Source organism: Physeter macrocephalus, chromosome 19 (assembly GCF_002837175.3).
Source record: "Physeter macrocephalus isolate SW-GA chromosome 19, ASM283717v5, whole genome shotgun sequence".
Lineage (NCBI taxonomy): Eukaryota > Metazoa > Chordata > Mammalia > Artiodactyla > Physeteridae > Physeter > Physeter macrocephalus.
The window spans coordinates 12,520,045-12,538,216 of record NC_041232.1 but is presented as its reverse complement, the minus strand read 5'-3'; the positions used below and the strand labels follow the sequence as shown (position 1 = coordinate 12,538,216).

Below are 18,172 nucleotides of genomic sequence, written 5' to 3'. Positions count from 1 at the left end.
TTATATAGAGTTTTAAGAGGTTCCAACCAAAGTTGTCATAAATGGTGGGAGCTCATGGTTAGAGAGGTCAGTGTCTTTGAGTTTCTTTCTTCTTTCTTTTCTTTTTTGGCGCGGCATGCAGGATCTTAGTGCCCCCTGCAGTGGAAGCTCAGAGTCTTAACCACTGGACGGCCAGGGAAGTCCCAGTCTTTGAGTTTCTTGCTGTCCCTTACATCAGGCAGCCCTGGTTGAATCAATGGTGGGAAATTCACTTGACTTCTTTGTGTCCCCCTGGCCTCGCCAGCAAGATGGAGCAGCCAGCGTTCACCGTGCTTTTCTCCAGCTCACTGGTGTGGTGAGATCTGAGTCATAAAACGGTCGTGAAGCACTTTGTAGACAAGGCGGGAGCGGTTCATTATTTGCAGAGCAAAATCCCACTTGGGGTGAGCTGCCTCCTGTACCTGGAGTGTCCACACACGTTAGATCAGAATCGCTTCCCCAAGCATATCAGAAAGTTAATAAACCGGGAAGGCTCTCATGGGATTTTGGGGCCCCCCTTTTCATTTTAATAGCAGATTGAAGTGCTAGTGAGAGGAGGTATTTGCTCTTCGAGAACAGAGATTTCACAGTCCTCAGCCTTGCCCCAGTGCGCTGCTATAGTCGTTTGAGAAAGGCTGCCAGAAACTGAGTAAGCCTCGCCGGGGGAAAACAACAACAGAAACCTCCCAGCGCCCCAGAACCTCTGCCACCTGCTGCCGTGAAAAGGCCAATTCAGTCGTCTGCAGTGGAAAACATTCTTGGGGGCCGTTCGTTAGCAGGCTGCGACGCCGTTTGGCCGTGGATTTCAATATTCCCTTGTAACGTTTTACAACCCAGACCCGGCGACAATGGTGTCATTCATTGCATCCGCTCACGTGGAACAGAACGTGAGAGGGAGGCGGAGCTGGGGAGAAGCTGGTCTGCAGCCCTGACACCCAGGGCGAGCTGAGGTACTCAGGACCCTGGTTGGTGTCCAGACAGGGCAGAGGGCGTCTGTGTCTGCAGGAGGCAGCGGAGAGGGGTGGGATTTGACATTTGGTAAAGCAGGATTGATTGACAGTTTGACCGGTAAAGGTTGATGTTGCCTGGTGTAGCCAGTATCTAACTCTGGCATCGTAGAGGAGGATGCTCTATGTAACAGAATGGTTGTGTCATCCCAGCAGTGATGGGAAGGCAGCAATTCCCTATTATCAGGTACAAGTTGGCAAGAGCTTTGGACTGGCCCTGACCTGGAGTGCAGCTCAGCTTTGCCTCTTCTTAGCTGTGTGATCCGGGGCAAGTTGCTTAACCTTTCTGAGCCTCATAGTCTCTATCTCTAAAGTACATCTAATCATAGAGACGAAATGGGATTCTTGCCAGGATCAAATGAGGGAAAGCATGTACGTCCACCAGTACAGGGGCTGGGACATCAGGACGCACAGAGAGAACAACGTGGATGATGGAGAGGAAGATGAGGATGAGGATGGTGGGAAAACAGTCCCCAGTTCCTGCCCTCTTCCCAGACGCACGAGGGCTTTTCAACTTTCACTTTAATTCTCTGGTGTCCTGGATTCTTCAGCGATGCTCTCAAACTGTGGAGGAAAATAGTTCATCTTCTCATCGTAGGGACTTCAGAGGCTTTTGCTGTGTTTGCTACTCACTGGGTTCCTTTGATTGGTCCATTGATGAGCCCAGGAAAAACGATCCCGGGAATTCCCTGGCGGTCCAGTGGTTAGGACTCGGCGCTTTCAGTGCCGAGGGCATGGGTTCGATTCCTGGTCAGGGAACTGAGATCCGAAAGCACTGTGGCCAAAAAAAAAACCAAAGCAAAAGATGCCAACGTTGTTTGTTGGTACCATCTTCTTCTCTTTGCCTCTGTAACCCCATCCTGATTGAGAAGACACTGTACTCTTCCATGCCTCAATTTTGACACCTGTCAGATGGATTTGGGGATGTCGCATTTCAGGCATCGAGAAGGATGTGTGTGATTGATGGTGGGGATATGATGTGTTTCAGGTTCTTCAGAGAGGAACAAACTGAGAGGGACAAGTGGTTATTGGGATAATATGCCTTTCCCACTTCTGTGAGTGTGAGTAATCAGAAGCAGAATTTGGCCTTTCCAGAGAGTAATTTTGCAATCTGGCAGCGCTGGAAGGGTGAATTCCACGGAATCCATTGATACATTCCCTTGTAAATTCCCTCAGCCAACATTTTTTCAGAGTTATTTTCTTTAATTAAAAAAATAACGGTCCCCATTAAGAATATCAAACTAAAAGAGAGTCCCCCCTTCCTGTTGGATCTCTGACAGTCCAGTACTTGAACTAAGCAAGACCTAAATAGAATTGCCAGTGAGATTTGACAACTTTTATGTTTTATTATTATTATACTTTTTCTTCCTCTTCTTCTTCTTCTTCTTCTTCTTTTTCTTTCCATTATGTAGCTTCAGCAGCCAAGGGAGAACTCTAAAGCTAATTTCATTCCTTTCAGCCTCCTGGCCCCAAAAGGAGAGTCGAAGCAGTGGAGCTGCTCAGGAGGGCTCCAGCTTTAGTTCTGAGATGACACAGGCCACGGGAAAGCCGGGCTACGAGACCCCTGGGTGTCGAGAGGGTGTCTGTAGCCTCATGGAAACCTGGCAGACACTCCATTGTCCCCTGCCTGGTTACCCTGACGTACTTTCAGACGACAAAGGCAGGGGCCCAGGGTGGAGATGGTCATCCCCCTGAGGGATGGGAGAAGCGAGAGAGGAGTCTTGGGCCCCAAACACCCACACCCCCCCAAAAACATACTATGTTTTAAAATGGAAAGAAGTCGGTAGGAGACTGGCTAGAAGTAATTCGGGGGCAGCTGGGTTAGAAATCTGGTGGTGTCTCTTTGTAGCTCTGTGATCCTGGGCAAGTTATTTAATCTGCCTGGGCCTCGGTTTTCTAATCTGTAAAATGGGGACTAAAGCAGTACCCACTTCATAGGGTCATGGAGAGGACAAAGTGGGCGGATGCAGCATTCTTCAAAATGTGCTAGGTGCAGTGCCCTTTGTACGTAAGATGATTTCAGGTGTACCTTTTGATTTTCATAGGTATTTACTTTAAATTGCATTAGAGGAACTATAACTAGTACCACCCGCCCCCCAGTTTCATGAGTATTACTACTCAGAGTGAGGCAGAACATATTCAGATAAAGAATTCATTTCAAAAATGGAATAAGTTAAAGAACAGTTGGTTCATGGCAAAAATCACAGCTAAGTCCGGGATTTCCTGATACATATTTCTTCTAGAGAGGCGTTCTTACTCTGTTTAAGGCCATGGGCCTCTCTGGCAGTCTGGTGAAGCTTAGGGATCACTTCTTGGAATAATCTGATTAAATGTGTAAAATAAGATGCATCGATTTTGCCAAGGAAGCCAGTTATATTAAAGTGTAGCTGTCAAAATCTTTTCTAAATGGTGATATAGTCGTATGCACACTTTATGAATGTCTTAAGTAATAGGATCTAGTGGCAGGTCAAAAACGACTGTATTTTTGTAGTTGTCGTGAGCATAAATGGTGTCTGGAGACACATACAGCTGCAACGGGATGTGAAGCTATTTTGTTTCTGTTGATGACAGTCGCTAGGGCTGCTCACTGAACTGTGGCTTGTTGCCGACACCCAAACAGAAAGAAATACTAAATTCCAGTTCAAGATTAGTGAAAACAAAGACATCATTTTGAAAATCTAAGTTTACACCCCTAAGTTTTTCCCCAAAGTTAAGATCTCCAAGTTAAGGAGACAGGCTTATGGCACTGCTCCCTCCCGAGAAACTTTATGGGCTGAAAGCACGAGTCATCTTCTAACGGCAGTCATGATAGTTTCTACTACGTACCAGACATTTTCTAGAGTGTGTTGTTGGGTAATTTCAACAATCTTGAGAGGTAACAGACGCTCAGAGAGATTGTGTCTTGTCCAAGATCACGCAGCTGTTAGATGGCATGTCTGGTATAGAACATATATTTTCCCGAATCTAACACCTTGATTCTTCCCACTATACCCTGATTCTTAGATGCTCAAGTAAAAATCACAGTCCAGTGGGTTATCAGGGAAGGGAAGGTGTCAGGGGGACTCAGGGCTGACTGCTGTGGTTTCTCCAAACTATCTCTGTATTTGTCCCATTTGGCAGATGAGTAAACTGAGGCTTAGCTAGGTCACCTGCCAACTCTATGACCTTTAGCTGAGCTCTGTGCTGCAGACTTGGTGGGTTGGAGAACCCATTTCTGTGGGTTGCGTGAAGAAGGGACATTTCCTGAAGGGTATCGCTAGCAGCTTTGCTGGATCCACAGATGACCGGAGATCGGATTCAAATCCTGTTCTGCCCCTCTCACTTCTAGGGACCCGTCTTGGGGGAAATGCTGGGGAAACTTTGAGTATCTGCAACTTCATTTTCATTTTGCTTTCCAGCCAAGCAGGTCCTCCCCTGGGAATTTCAGCTCTGTTTCCATTGAGTTTTGCCAGGCGTGGTGGTGCGGTGGGTGGGGATGGGGAGAGGACGGATGGAGGGCCTGGGGGGGTCACACGTCGCTCCGGGAGGCTGTACGCGCTTCCTTTATTTGTGTGTTCCTCCTGAACTAGTCTTCCCGCTCCACTATAATAATAATTATTATATTAATAATTCATATAATAATTCTGTTAATAATTGGTAATAGTAATTATTGTTTTCAACGTGGAAGTATTCATCTAAACTTAGTAAGCGCTCACTGTAAAAAGAGCCAAGCTGGGCTTCCCTGGTGGCGCAGTGGTTGAGAGTCCGCCTGCCGATGCAGGGGACGCGGGTTCGTGCCCCGGTCCGGGAAGATCCCACATGCCGCGGAGCGGCTGGGCCCGTGAGCCACGGCCGCTGAGTCTGTGCGTCCGGAGCCTGTGTTCCGTAACGGGAGAGGCCACAACAGTGAGAGGCCCGCGTACTGCAAAAAAAAAAAAAAAAAAAAGAGCCAAGCCATGCAGACGTGCAGAAAGTAATAAGTTGATCTGAAAGGTCTCCTGTAACCCCAACTTCTGGAGGGAACCTATGGGATTCATTTCATAATCTAGACCACGTTGTTTCCTCCTTCTTTAACTTAATTTAGCTCACACAGATTTCCGAATTTGTGCATATCCAGCCTTCTCATCCTTTTCAAGGCTGCATAATATTCCATCGTTTAGCTCTATCAAAGTTGACGCTACCATTAATGAGGACATTTAGGTTATTCCTGTTTTTTTCCCTTGTTACATAGTGCTGCAGAGAAAATCCTCATACTTACGTCTTTGGGTACTGACCTGATGGTTTCTTGGGAAAATCCTTCGTAATGGGATTGCTTGCTCCATGTTATTATATATTATTATTATTTTAAAAATTATTATTATTGTTTTGGACACGCCTTGTGGCAAACGGAATCTTAGTTTCTTGACCAGGGATGGAACCCGTACCCCCTGAATTGGGAACGTGGAGTTTTAACCACTGGACCACCAGGGAAGTCCCTGTATATTTTTCAAAATGGATGCTCTTGGGAATTCCCTGGTGGTCCAGTGGTTAGGACTCGGAGATTTCACCACCGTGGTCCCAGGTTCAGTCCCTGGCTGGGGAAATAAGATCCTGCAAGCCATGTGGTGTGGCCAAAAAAATAAATAAATAAATAAAAGGGGGGTTATCATATTGCCTTCCAGAAAAGATGGGCAAATCACCCTTCCATCAGCCTACACACTGTACTAGTTACTCTCCTGAACAAGATTTCCTTTCCCCATCCCAAATGTTGGCAGCCCCCTCCTCTTTTCTTTGTGTATGTGGGAATATTATGGGTCGGGCCATTCTCTTCTTATCCCCCCCGGATGTTTCTCTCAATTCTCCCTGTTATCTTTGAGCTGTCCCTCCTCTCAGCTCCTTTGCAAACTCTCACTCTGATCCCTCCCCAACCCACCTGGCTTCCTTTGGGACTCTTGTGTGCTCAGCGCCACTTTCTTCCTTTCCAGGAGAGGTTTCTGTTGAATTTCCCAAACTCTTATGAGGAAAAAATTGGTGTGAAAGCTGAAGGGAAGGGAATGTGGAGGATGGATCATAAGAGTGTGAGGGACCAGATTTTGAGCACTTTGGAGGAGGCTGTACCTATGGCGTCATAAACTGAGGCTCAGAAAGGTTGTGGTCCAGAAGTCTGTAGGTGGTGGAGATGGGACCTGAATTTGGATCTGCCTGGTCTTAGTTTCCACACTGTTTTCTCTATCTCCTTTGTCCTCCTTTTTCTTCTTTTCCTTCCCTCTCTCTCTCTCCCTCTACTCTGCCTCCAAAACTGTGACGGTCCTGCTGATGGCTACCATTTGTTGTGCCAAACACCGTTGTAAGCCTTGCACGTGTATTAACTAATTTCCTCTCTCAATAACCCTTTGAACCTGGGGGTTTTTATTATCCCTTTTTACAGATGGGAAAACCAAGGCATGGAGAAGTTAAGTGTTATGTCATTGGCGACAAGTACAGCAACTCAAAAGGAAAGTCTAAGGCACAAGGAGCAAACTATTCAGATTAGGGTAACCTAGGTTCTTATGTGACTACCCCAGGTGGTCAGCTACCATTCTTTACTAATGTTGGGCAAAGGCCACAGCCCCATTTTGAAGATGGAGACCCAGAAGTTAAGTCTCAGTGAGCTCTCAGCTCTTGAGCTTTTGAATTAGGGAATTCAAAGACGTCTAGAATAGGTTAAACTATTTCAACTGCCATGTTTGTTTATTGATTGTTGAGAGGAGGGGTTCTCAACTGGGGGTGCTCGTTTACCTTTCTGCATATGTATAGAACTATTCATAAATTACTTGCCTAATGTATAAGACATGAAAAGGTGGTGACTAAATATATACGTATAGGATAGGATGCATTGGATGCACTTGAGTATAACTGGATCTATTCATTCATCAAAGATCCCTTTGTTTCTTATTCTGTGACTTTTCTGGTAGAGTCTTTGACCCTGTGGTTCAGCCAGTGGAAGGATCTCTATCAGGCCACTGAGCAGTGTTACTTTGCATCTTCTCTCTTTCAGTAAAGAATATCCCGTGGTTCCCAGGAGCACAGTGAGACAGAAAGTGGCCTCCAACCACAGTCCTTTCAGCAGTGAGCCTCGAGCTCTCTCCGCCTCATCCAACTTGGGGTCTCAGTACCAGTGTGAGAATGGTGTGTCTGGCCCCTCCCAGGACCTCCTGCCCCCACCCAACCCGTACCCGCTGCCCCAGGAGCACGGCCAAATTTACCACTGCACCAAGAGGAAAGGTGAGTGTGACAGCCCTGCCCTCCTGGCCACTGTCTTTACTTCTTCCTTCTTTTCCTTGAAAAGAAAAGTACACATAACTATGTGTATTTATTTTTTAAATGTAAGCAATACAAAACTACATAGAGATCGTAAGAAATTCAAACCATTCAAGTAAAGCTAAAGATTCCTTTGACACGTTCCCCCCCGCACTTCCTTGGGGAAAACTTATTTGAAACGTTCAGACCCATTTATTTATTTACACTTGCACACACCCACAAATACAAAGAGTTTTGCTTTTGGTTTTAACAGTCGATAATCATACTGCATGTATTTTGCAGTTTGCATTTTTTTAAACTTTAGACTGCATCGTAGATATGTTTTCGTGAACTTAGAGTGGCCTCATTCTTTTTAGCTGCTGAAGAGGAAGTAGTGCCCCAAAAGGATAAAGCTGAGTTTATGTTGCCACTAGTGGTCAGGGAGTGTGCTTCCAGGGAACCTCCTTGGAATTGGATGTGCCCTTTAGTTCACGTGCAGGGTTTCTCCCAGGTGGATTCTGAGCTCTTCTTTCCTTTCCAGATCAAATCAATACCGAAAAAGGCAGAGAGGGAGAGAACAAAATCACAATAGATTTTTCTCTCCTGTGCATCACTCCTGTTTAAATCTACTAGGCTGCTGTCTGAGACACAACCTCGTTGCCTTTGCCAAGTGAGAAATGGATGATTTTCTCCTAAGGTGTCTGAGGCCAGAGGGGAGGTTAAGGAAGGAAATTGCTGGTGGCAGTTTTTCAAGGCAGAATCAAAGGCGTTGATGCAGGCATTGGGACCAGAGAAACAGATTTGAGTCTCAACTCTGCCACCAGCTTCCTGTGTGACCTCGGGCAGGCGTCCTAGCCCTGCTGTGTGTCCGTTTCTCACTTTGTAAATGATGGTAAGTTCCCTAGAGCAGTTGGTGCTTGGTAAGCTGGGTGACAGCTATGAAGGAGTAAGTGGCAGGTATCCCTCCAGAAAGTGAGTCCTGGGAGGAAGTGAAGAGAAGGCTGCTCATCTAGGTGAAGGTTTGGGATAACAGACATAAGGGGAGGGGGCCATGTAGCCTCCTGCTTACGCCCGTGGTCTTCAGAGTCAGAAAAGCAAGATGAATCCTACTTTTGCCATTTTCAAATGGTTATTATTAGGGGCGAGTTACTTAGCAAACAACATCACCTAAAGTCATCTATAGGTTCGGGCCCGTGATTGGACCTGTCTCATAGACTTGGTGTGAAGATGTCACGAAATCCTGCTTGTCCTGTGTTCAGCACAGGGTTGACTTAATAAACCGGTCCTGTTTCGCTCCAGCAGGCCCACGGCTCCGTCTTTAGAGTGGCCTGTTGGACCTCACAGCCCTAGCAGCCAACACGACGGCTGTCAAAGCCCAGTGCCTGGTGCCTGGACCCTTTTATTTTTCTCTTTTTTTGGAGGGCTGTGCTCGTGGCATGCTGGACCTTACTTCCCCAGCCAGGGATTGAACCCACAGCCCCTGCAATGGAAGCACGGAGTCTTAACCACTGGACCTCCAGGGCAGTCCCCCATGGGCTTTCTTTAAAAAAACAAACAAACAAACAAAACCCAACAACTCACTAACCAGAACCTATGGAAAAGGATGCTTTGGCAGCTTTCTCTGGAACAGGGGTGACATGAGGAAAGGAACACGGTTTGGTGATTTGACATTTACCAAAATCACGTTTTGAAAGAGGGAAGAGCTATCATGGGTCCAAGCCTGGGGCTGGGGAGCTGACTTGGGTGAGACTGAACTTTCCAGACTTACCTGAAGCCCATCCAAACTCCTTGGATCTGGAAGTCCTGAGCAATATCACCCCATCAGGCCCCCTGGCCCAACTCCCAGCACGACCGCTGCCAGATGGGCTGGAGACCAGATGCCTGCAACATGCCTCTTCAAGCACAAGCAGGGGTTAAGAATGTCCCATGAAACACAGGTCCCTGCACAGAGATTCTGTTTTATATTATATTTAAGGGTGCCCTGCCTAGGTTCCAGACCACAGCCTTTTCAAGAACGTTATTAAGTAGGTACTCTTATTAACCCACTTTACAAACGGGCAAACTGAGGCCCACAGAGGGAAAATTGTGAGCTCATGGTTCTTGAAGGCAGCACTGGAACCCAAGCCTGGTCTGCGGACTCTGCCTGGGCCCTGGACCACCGCCCTATCTGCCTCCATTACCTTTGCTTATGGACTACGGTCTCCAAATTTCATCGTCCACCAGAGATCTGCTCTTGAGGCTGGGTCAAACATGCTGATTAAGAGCTCACCAGGTTTGAATTAAAGAGTTCTTTCGATTAAATTAATGCCAGACCAGCAGAAGAGGAGGAAGTTACAAAGAATCAGGGCGCCGTTTTGAGTTCAATATTTACAGCAGCGCCCTTGTAAATGCACTCCTGGAGGATGCAGGGTGAAGGCTTTGAATGCAAGCCTGATGAACCTCTTTGGGTGATGTGAGGACTTGGTTTGCGTGGGGGTGTTGTGCGGGGTCCTCGAGTGAACTTGGGATCAACTTGAGGTGGCCCCTGGGGAAGCTTGAGTCAGTGGCTGGTCCGTTGCAGTATGTCCCAGCAGCTGACACTTTCCAGCAGTGTGACCGTGGGTCAGTTGCTTCAGCTTTCTCAACTACCTTTTCTGCAGAATAGGGATGACAGTAGCACCTACCCTGCAGGGTTGTTAGGAGGTGAAATGAGATAATCCAGGTAGAGCACCTCAAACAGTGCCTGGTACCTGTAAGTCCTCTATTGAACGTGAGCTAGCCCTGCCCTTGGGAAACTCACACGGTTGCAAGCAGCTCACACATTAAACGACTGATCATAGATTTGTTTGATGACAGAGGTGATCGAACGCTCGAATGCTATGACGGAGATACGGAAAGTGTTAACAAAAAGCAGAGTGGGGTATCGACTGGACTAGGGTAGGGCGTCAGGGAAGAATTTCAGCTGAGGTCTGCGGAGAGTGGGAGTTGGATAGGAGATTGGGGTGCTGAGTGGGTGTCCAGGCGTTGAGAAGAGCATGCGCGCAGCCCCTCGGAAGGTGGGGAGCCCGCTCCCACTGGGGCGGTGGACAGGAGGCCAGGGTGGCTGGAGCACAGAGCGGGGGAAAGTGACGGGTGGGGAGGTTGCCGAGGAAGGCAGGGACTAGCTCGACGCCGGCCCTTGTGAGCCATTTTGGGGGGTTCGGGTTTTAGCCTAACACCGATGGGTGGCCACTGGAGGGGTCTGAACCCCTGAGTGGCAGGATTCAGGTTGTGCTTTGAGGCGGTCACTTTGCTGTGATAGAACTGATGCCAGGGCCCCGTTCAGAGGCTGTTGCAGGCTCTGAGGTGTGAGATGACGGTGGCTCAGGCCCGGGTGTGCGGAGCAGAGCTGGTGATGCCGGGAGAGTCAGGACCTCGTGACTGGGTGAAGATAACAAGGTGAAGAATTGCCCCTTGTTCACGGATGCGGACACTGAGGCTCAGAGAGATTGAGAAACTTGCCCAGAGTCACCCAGCTAGTGAGCCGCTCCGCCCCAAATTCATACATACTGAGGTCTGTGCCCTCGGGGTGCCAGGCTCTTTTCACTTCTGCAGAAACCTCTGCCCTTCTCACCTCCCTCCACCCCCCAAAAGGGAGCTCCCAGGGACAGAGAACATTCCAGCCAAGCTCGGGCTGTCCTGCCTGCCTGCCTGGGAGACGAGACGACAAAAAGCAATGCAGCAGCCTCCATTGTAAAGTGATAAGGAATCAGCCGAGGTTTCCTTCCAGTTTGGGACTCCCGTTAAGTGATAACTCCATGGGTGGCTTCCCCCGACCCCGGCCCCTGACTGCCCCACTATCTGACTTCCCCTCATTGTCTGTCTCCTTTCCAACCAGCCCGGGCCGCAGCCCCAGTGAAATGTCAAAGGGCCAGGCCGGCCAGAGGGCCCCTTGTGTTTGGACCCAGCTGTCTCCAAACTATCTCTCCCGATGGTTGGAGCCAAAAAAGCTGGGAAGGTCTTTTATCAATGCCACTCGATCAAATCCAGGACCCCAGGGCCTGGGAGAGCACTTGTCTGTCTTTCTTTCCCCCTCCCACCCTGACTACCCTCCCCACAATTAGAAACCAAAGGCAACCCAAGTGAAGATTTTAGCAAAGCCATTTTCTGCACTGGCGCGGAGAGGGGGTCGGATAGGGTAAGGGGCTTGCATCTTCTCGGTCTCCGTAGTTTGTAGAGCGATTCTACCTCCTTTTAGTCACTGGATCCTCCGTGCAATCTCTGAGCCGTGGGAGATGCCCTCCCATCCCCATTTTGCAGGGCGGAAAATAGAGGACCAGGACCTTGGAGTCCCAAGGTTATGTGGCTGGTGAGTGGCCGATCTGGGATGCGTTCATCAAGCAAATATTAACGGCACACTGACTTTGTGCTGGGCACTGTGCTGTGTGCTGAAGACAAGGGGAGAGCGAGGCGGAAAAGGTCTCTGATCCCAGGAAACTTACATTCTCACTGGGGGAGACAGATAGCAAACAAATCAGTGCATTTCATGGCTTCAGATAGTGGCTGAGATCTGAACTGGAGTCTTTTGATTCCCAATCTAGGATCTTCCCACAATACCATCCTAGTTCTTTTCACTTTAAAGTTAAGAGCTGACAGCGTGGGGACACACACACACACACAAATCCATCCCTCCATCCGTCCGCAAGTGTCAAGGTTACCACCTTGTCATACTCTCTGGACACAGCAGGTTGCATGAAGGCTGAAAGGTTGGGGCCATCTAGCAGAGAGAGCACTGTCTTAGGAGTCCAAAGGCCTGAATTTAGAGTCCTACTTCTGACTTACTGAAGGTCACTCAGCTAAGGAGTGGCTGCTCACTGTTCTACCTCCAGGGTCTCTGTCTGTCTGTGAAGACTCCACCACGGTCTTTCATCTGAATGAACTCCATCAGCAAAGGGAAATGACCCATTTGGGAATGGTGACAATATTTACTCAATGGCATCAGTGATTTGAAAGCAGCTCTGTGAGTCTTCTAGCTCTGGAATCCACCCAAACACCTTCAAGTATTGGATGACCTTCACAGAGCCATCTGTCCAATCTTCCAAGAGGGAAAACAGAGTCGACCCACATTACTTGGGCAGATAAGATTTGAATACTTACTTTAGCTACAAGGAAGATAGAAACTAGACTGCACTGTTATTATCTCAATTCCTACATGAAATTTAGGTATTATCCCCACGTACAAACAAGAACTGAGACTGGAATGGTCCAACGGTTCGCCCAAGGTCACGTAGCCAGTGAGGCAGAGACATAACGGTGCCCTAAGATCTGTGTCCTGGGTTCATTATCAAAGTCGCTTTATCCAGGATCGACAGCGTCCAGAAACACGCAAGGCACCAGGGTTTTTCACACTGCTATGTGGGGCTCAGCGGTCAGAATCAGGAAGAGGTTTACTGTCGTCCAAGAGACTCCTCTGGGTTCTGGACGTTGTATTAATATAATTGACCACCCTTACGCAACTTTCTGAAACCAAGCCGTGGACTCATCTGATTGCGGACTTGACCCTTGACTACAGCCCATTCCCCAACCGTGGAAGAGAAACAGGACTTGGCTGGGACAGAGGTCTTTGCTGTTGATCAGTTATCAGGCTCCTAATAAAAAGATAGAAACCAAACCAACACGCAAATAAACACAGAGATTACATCCCAAGCATTTATCGCGACCAACGTGAAATTTGGATCCTGGCTTTGGAATTTCTTTACAGTGTGATGAGGACCGAGAAGCACTGGAGAATGCTCACGTCCTGTTTCCATCAGTAAGCCAGCATTGAGTTTTTCTCAGGACTCTGCATCAGATCTTTGGGGTATGAAGGATTGGAATGTGTAATTTTACGATTTTCCAAAATGTGCTCTGGCCTTTTTCATATTATTCTTCCTTCTTTACTTGTAACCAGTCTGGAAGGGGATCAGAAACTCGGGAATGGTTAGTTTGCCTTGTATTTTTTTCTCTTGCCAGGGTACCCTGCAGCTGTACTTTCTATTATTGGAAAGGGGAACTCCCTGGTTAAATGGAAAACCCAGAGGTTATGATTCCAGCAACAATGGAAACATTCAGATTTATGGATCTTGGGGGGTGGGTGGAAGGAAGAAAAGAGGGAGGGAATCAAGGGAGGAGGTGGCCACGACAAAAAAAGAAATAAGTCGAGAGAAGCGGTGTCTTTAAGACGCCCCCAAAACGCCCGGTTGAAAAGTGAAAAAATGTGGACACTTGCTCATCTGGATGTCTTCAAACATCTGGATGGTTGGCCTCAGGTAGCTAGAACACCTGGAAGAGTGATGACTGCATTTTTCACTTTTATTTTTAGACCAAGGTTTGGGCATCCTATGGGTCCCAGAAAGAGTCTAGCTAAAAATAAGTTTGCTTGCTGTTAGGTGGGTGCAACCTTCCTGTAGATATGTGTTCTTTGGGGGAGATTTTTGACTTAACCTGGGGGTATCCCTCGGAGAATGATGCGAGTAGAGGTGTCTGGTGGAACCCACACCTGTTGGTTTATGGTCCAGTGTGAAGCCGTAGGACTTCCTGTGGGGAGAATGACTGACTTGGAGCTTTACATCCAAGGACCACCTGCTCTTCACACAGTGTCAGCCTCCTGCCCGTACACGTCGTGCCCTTGTGCAGGGGAGGATGGAGAGGGGCCAAGGATGTGTGCCGAACACGACCACAGCTACCAGTCGACCAGCACCTGGCACTTGGTAGCGGCTCAGTCAGTATCTGTTGGATGACTTGCGTGAGTGGCGTTGCGTAGTAGAAATCGAGAGAGCTTGGAGGCGAGGTGTGGTCGGCAAGGTGAAGCAGACCCAGCTTTGATTGCAGCCCCTGCTCCTTCCCAGCTGCACGGCCTTGCGCAAGTCTCTTCTCTGAGCTTCAGTTTTTGCCTCTAAGAGATGAGAACGAGAGCAGCCACCTTGAGGAATGACTCTAGGAGATTAGAGTCAGGTCACTTAGTAGGTGCTTAATAAATCATAGCTCTTCTTTCTTCCCTTATTTAGTCCTGTGTCCTACCCACAGGCCATCACCCATCACAGTGGTGCCAGTTGTGGGAGTGTCCCAGTGTTTCATTTTTCTTCATACTTGCCAAACTCAGGCATATTTCTTTCTTTTTTTAAAAAAATAAATTTATCTATTTATTTATTTTAGGCTGCGTTGGGTCTTCATTGCTGCACGCGAGCTTTCTCTAGTTGCGGCTAGCAGGGGCTACTCTTCGTTGCGGTGTGCGGGCTGGTCATTGAGGTGGCTTCTCTTGTTGCGGAGCACGGGCTCTAGGCACGTGGGCTTCAGTAGTTGTGGCTCACGGGCTCTAGAGCGCAGGCTCAGTAGTTGTGGCGCACGGGCTGATTTGCTCTGCGGCCTTTTCCCGGACTAGGGCTCGAACCCGTGTCCCGTGCATTGGCAGGCGGATTCTTAACCACTGCGCCACCGGGGAAGACCAGGCATATTTCTTAACGTTATTCGTTAGAAAGAGATCGGAAGTGAGGAAAGAAAAATCTCCAGTTTGGGGAGTAAAATTCCAGCCAAGGAATGAATCTGTGTGAGGTTTACATCTTGGTAGAAACTCCCAAGTATTGCTTCCCTTGAAGGAAACACCTGGAGGTGTGTTATTACAGACGAGGTCTGCCATGACACAGGTGGTGTTACCCTGGTAACAAGAGCTGCCCTTGGTGATGGGTGTCAGGAGATTTACGTGCTCGATTTTATTCCTTCGATGCCCAGTGAGGTTAAGTATTGCTAACTCTGATTCAAAGGTGATAAAAAGGAGTCCCAGAGATGGCAGATGCCTTGCTAGCGTCACACCCACATTAAGTAAAAGAGCCGGATTCAGACTCACACGTGTCTAAGTTTCTTAACCTGAGGTCTGCATTTTAGGGAGTCCTTGGGCCCCCTGAGGCTGTGTGCATCACTTTGGTCTATACATACAGTTCTCAAAACTTCGCGCTTCAGTTTACTTTTCTAGGAGAGAAAAGAGCCCAGCTCTTTTGTTAGACCCCAGAGGGGTCAGTGACCCCAAAGTGGTTAAGGAAGACCCTCTTCCAGAGACAGAACTCTCTCTCCTGCTCTCCACTAGGGATTAATTAGCGCTTACAGAAGGGAAGTGACTTGTTCAGCGATGAAACAGCGACACATGAATTGGTACCAACTCAACAGATCATAACTGGGTCCTTGTTCACATAAGGCACCAGGAAAGGATTTGGGGATTCATTCGGGCTCCCATCCATTCATCCACTTGTCCGTCCACTGTTCCATCCATTGCACGAGTATTTGCTGCGTGTCTTTCTGTCTAGCATGGCATGGAAGAACAGGAATTTGGTCACGAGATTCCTCGGATTCTAATCTTAGCTCCATTGTTTATCAGCCATATAAGACTTTGGGCGCGTTTCTTGACCTCTGTGTGTCTCCCTTCATCTGTAAAATGAGGATACTGAGAGAACCCACCTCATGGGGTTGTTGAGAAGATTAAACGGGTGACCTCATGGAGAGTACTCGGAACAGTGCCAGGCAGAGTAAATGCCATATGTATTTTTACTGTTATTGTTGATGCTGTTGTTATTATTTTTGTCACTAGGTACGTCCCAGGTTCTGGGAGTACAGTTATGGGTAATCCAGACCATGTCTTGCCTTCATGAAGTTCACATGCTGGGGAGGATGGAAGATAATAATAATAATGGTTATTTATTGAGTGTTCCCTTATACCAAGCTCTGGACTAAGTACTTAATCTATATTTTCCCATTTCATTGTCAACACTTCCCTTTCTAGAAGGTGCCGTCATGACCCTTTCCATTTTACAAATGAAGAAACTGAGCTCAATTTCCCCAGTTTACTAGAAACTATACAAAGCATCTTTTCTAATGATTGCATTAATGTTCTATTGAGGGAATATACTGAAAATTGTTAAAAAAGAAAAAAAAAAAGGAAACTGAGCTTGGAAAGGTCAAACTGTTTGCTTAGAACTCCGTAGGCCAAAGTCTTAGCCGTGACAGTCCACCCCCTTTTTATCAGAATGGAGGTTGGAGCTAACCATCTTCCGGACTTAATTCTTCCGTCCTTGGGCCAAATGGCTGTCTCTGCCTTGAGCTATGGGGTGGCTGATCCTGGCCTCACGGGTGTCTGTCCTCCTGTCTCAGCAGATGAAGAATGTTCCACCACAGAACATCCCTATAAGAAGCCCTACATGGAGACGTCGCCCAGTGAAGAGGACCCGTTCTACCGCTCCGGCTACCCCCAGCAGCAGGGCCTGGGTGCCTCCTATAGGACAGAGTCAGCCCAGCGGCAGGCCTGCATGTATGCCAGCTCCGTGCCGCCCAGTGAGCCCGTGCCCAGCCTGGAGGACATTAGCTGCAACGCCTGGCCCAGCATGTCCTCATACAGCAGCTGCACGGTCACCACCGTGCAGCCCATGGACAGGCTACCCTATCAGCACTTCTCTGCTCACTTCACCTCGGGGCCCCTGGTCCCCCGGCTGGCTGGCATGGCGAACCACGGCTCCCCGCAGCTCGGAGAGGGAATGTTCCAGCACCAGACCTCCATGGCCCACCAGCCTGTGGTCAGGCAGTGTGGGCCTCAGACTGGCCTCCAGTCCCCTGGCAGCCTTCAGGCGTCGGAGTTCCTGTACTCTCACGGCGTGCCAAGGACCCTGTCCCCGCATCAGTACCACTCGGCTGTGCACGGAGTCGGCATGGTTCCAGAGTGGAATGACAGCAGCTAAGGCGAGGCCTACTCCTTCACTGCCATTTCCAGAGGGAGGGGAGAGAGGGAGAGGGACAGTCGCAGGGAGAACCCCACGGACGAGATGTCTCATTTCACCCCATGTTCACGTCTGCACTTGAGAACCCCCACCCTGCCCCAACACTGATGTAATCAGTCGCTTGAAACCACAATTCAAAAAATGTGACTTTGTTTTGTCTCAAAACTTAAAAAACCGCCAAGAGGGGATGAGTCTCCACCCACCCCCCGCGCTTCCCCCCCCCCGCACTCATCAACCAGCCACATTCACACCACCTCCAGATGCCCTCCTTGATTTCTTTTCTTTTGGTCTCCAGAAAGTCCTGCCTCCTGGAGTGTTTGATCCTCATGCGTAGTTAGAGTCCTTCCCTGTCTTGGTGTTAATGTTGACGTTGTTATATAATAAATAATAATATATTTTTTTTCTTTCCATTTTCTTAACGGGACCCAGTCCCTTATTTGGGGGGAGGTCTGAGGCACGTATGTTTCAAAATATGTATTTGTGCGGTTGCCCTCAAATACTCCTCCACCCCCAAACCTAAATCCGCAACCCTCCGCCTTGACTAAGAAATTACCTACCTCTGCCATGTGGTGTCTCCGATTTTGTCCTCCCTGCCCCATCCTCACAAAGTCCAGTTTCGCCTGGTTGCCTGCTACCAACCAGTGCAGTCAGGGTAACGCCAGACTCCATCTGGCATCCTATCTCACTCGGCGCTCCCTGTCTTCCCGGCTCCGTGTTTTTCCCGCCCGCTAAAACGTGGCCTATAGCTTCCCGACCGGAAAGCTTGCTTTGAAAAACTTAAAAAGCCCCAGTTTACATGCGGGCAGAACTGTGATAAGCAAGGCGAAAGCTCTGTGCTGACAAGAGTTGTGAAAAAGCCAAAATAAATATTCGTCCTGATAAAAAAACAAAGCCAGCCCCCAGCTTCCAAACCTCCATCACTGATGACCCAATCTGGATACAAAGGCAAAAGCCACCATCCTACTAAAGAAGCAGCCAGACGTGCTCACTGAGGAGCGTTCTCCAATGACATCACACCAGCACCAAATGCAGGCCAAAACTGTGGTTATTGAAAGCAGAAAACAGGATTAAAAAAAGTGTGTAAGTAAAATGTTATTGCAGGGTTCTTCAGATGTAATATTTTACTGGTACTATTTATTTATAAATAGGAGTTCT

General features: G+C 48.3%; 1 protein-coding gene across 1 annotated transcript in view; it reads left to right on the top strand.

Annotated features, from left to right (window-relative positions):
* Positions 1-16,978, top strand: part of TBX5 (T-box transcription factor 5) — a 44,353-nt gene extending 27,375 nt beyond the window's left edge. The window contains exons 8-9 of the mRNA XM_007104624.3: positions 7,021-7,247; positions 16,401-16,978. Coding sequence (XP_007104686.1) covers positions 7,021-7,247; positions 16,401-16,978 — 805 coding nt within the window. The remainder of the gene's footprint in view (positions 1-7,020; positions 7,248-16,400) is intronic.
* Positions 16,979-18,172: the final 1,194 nt, after the last annotated feature.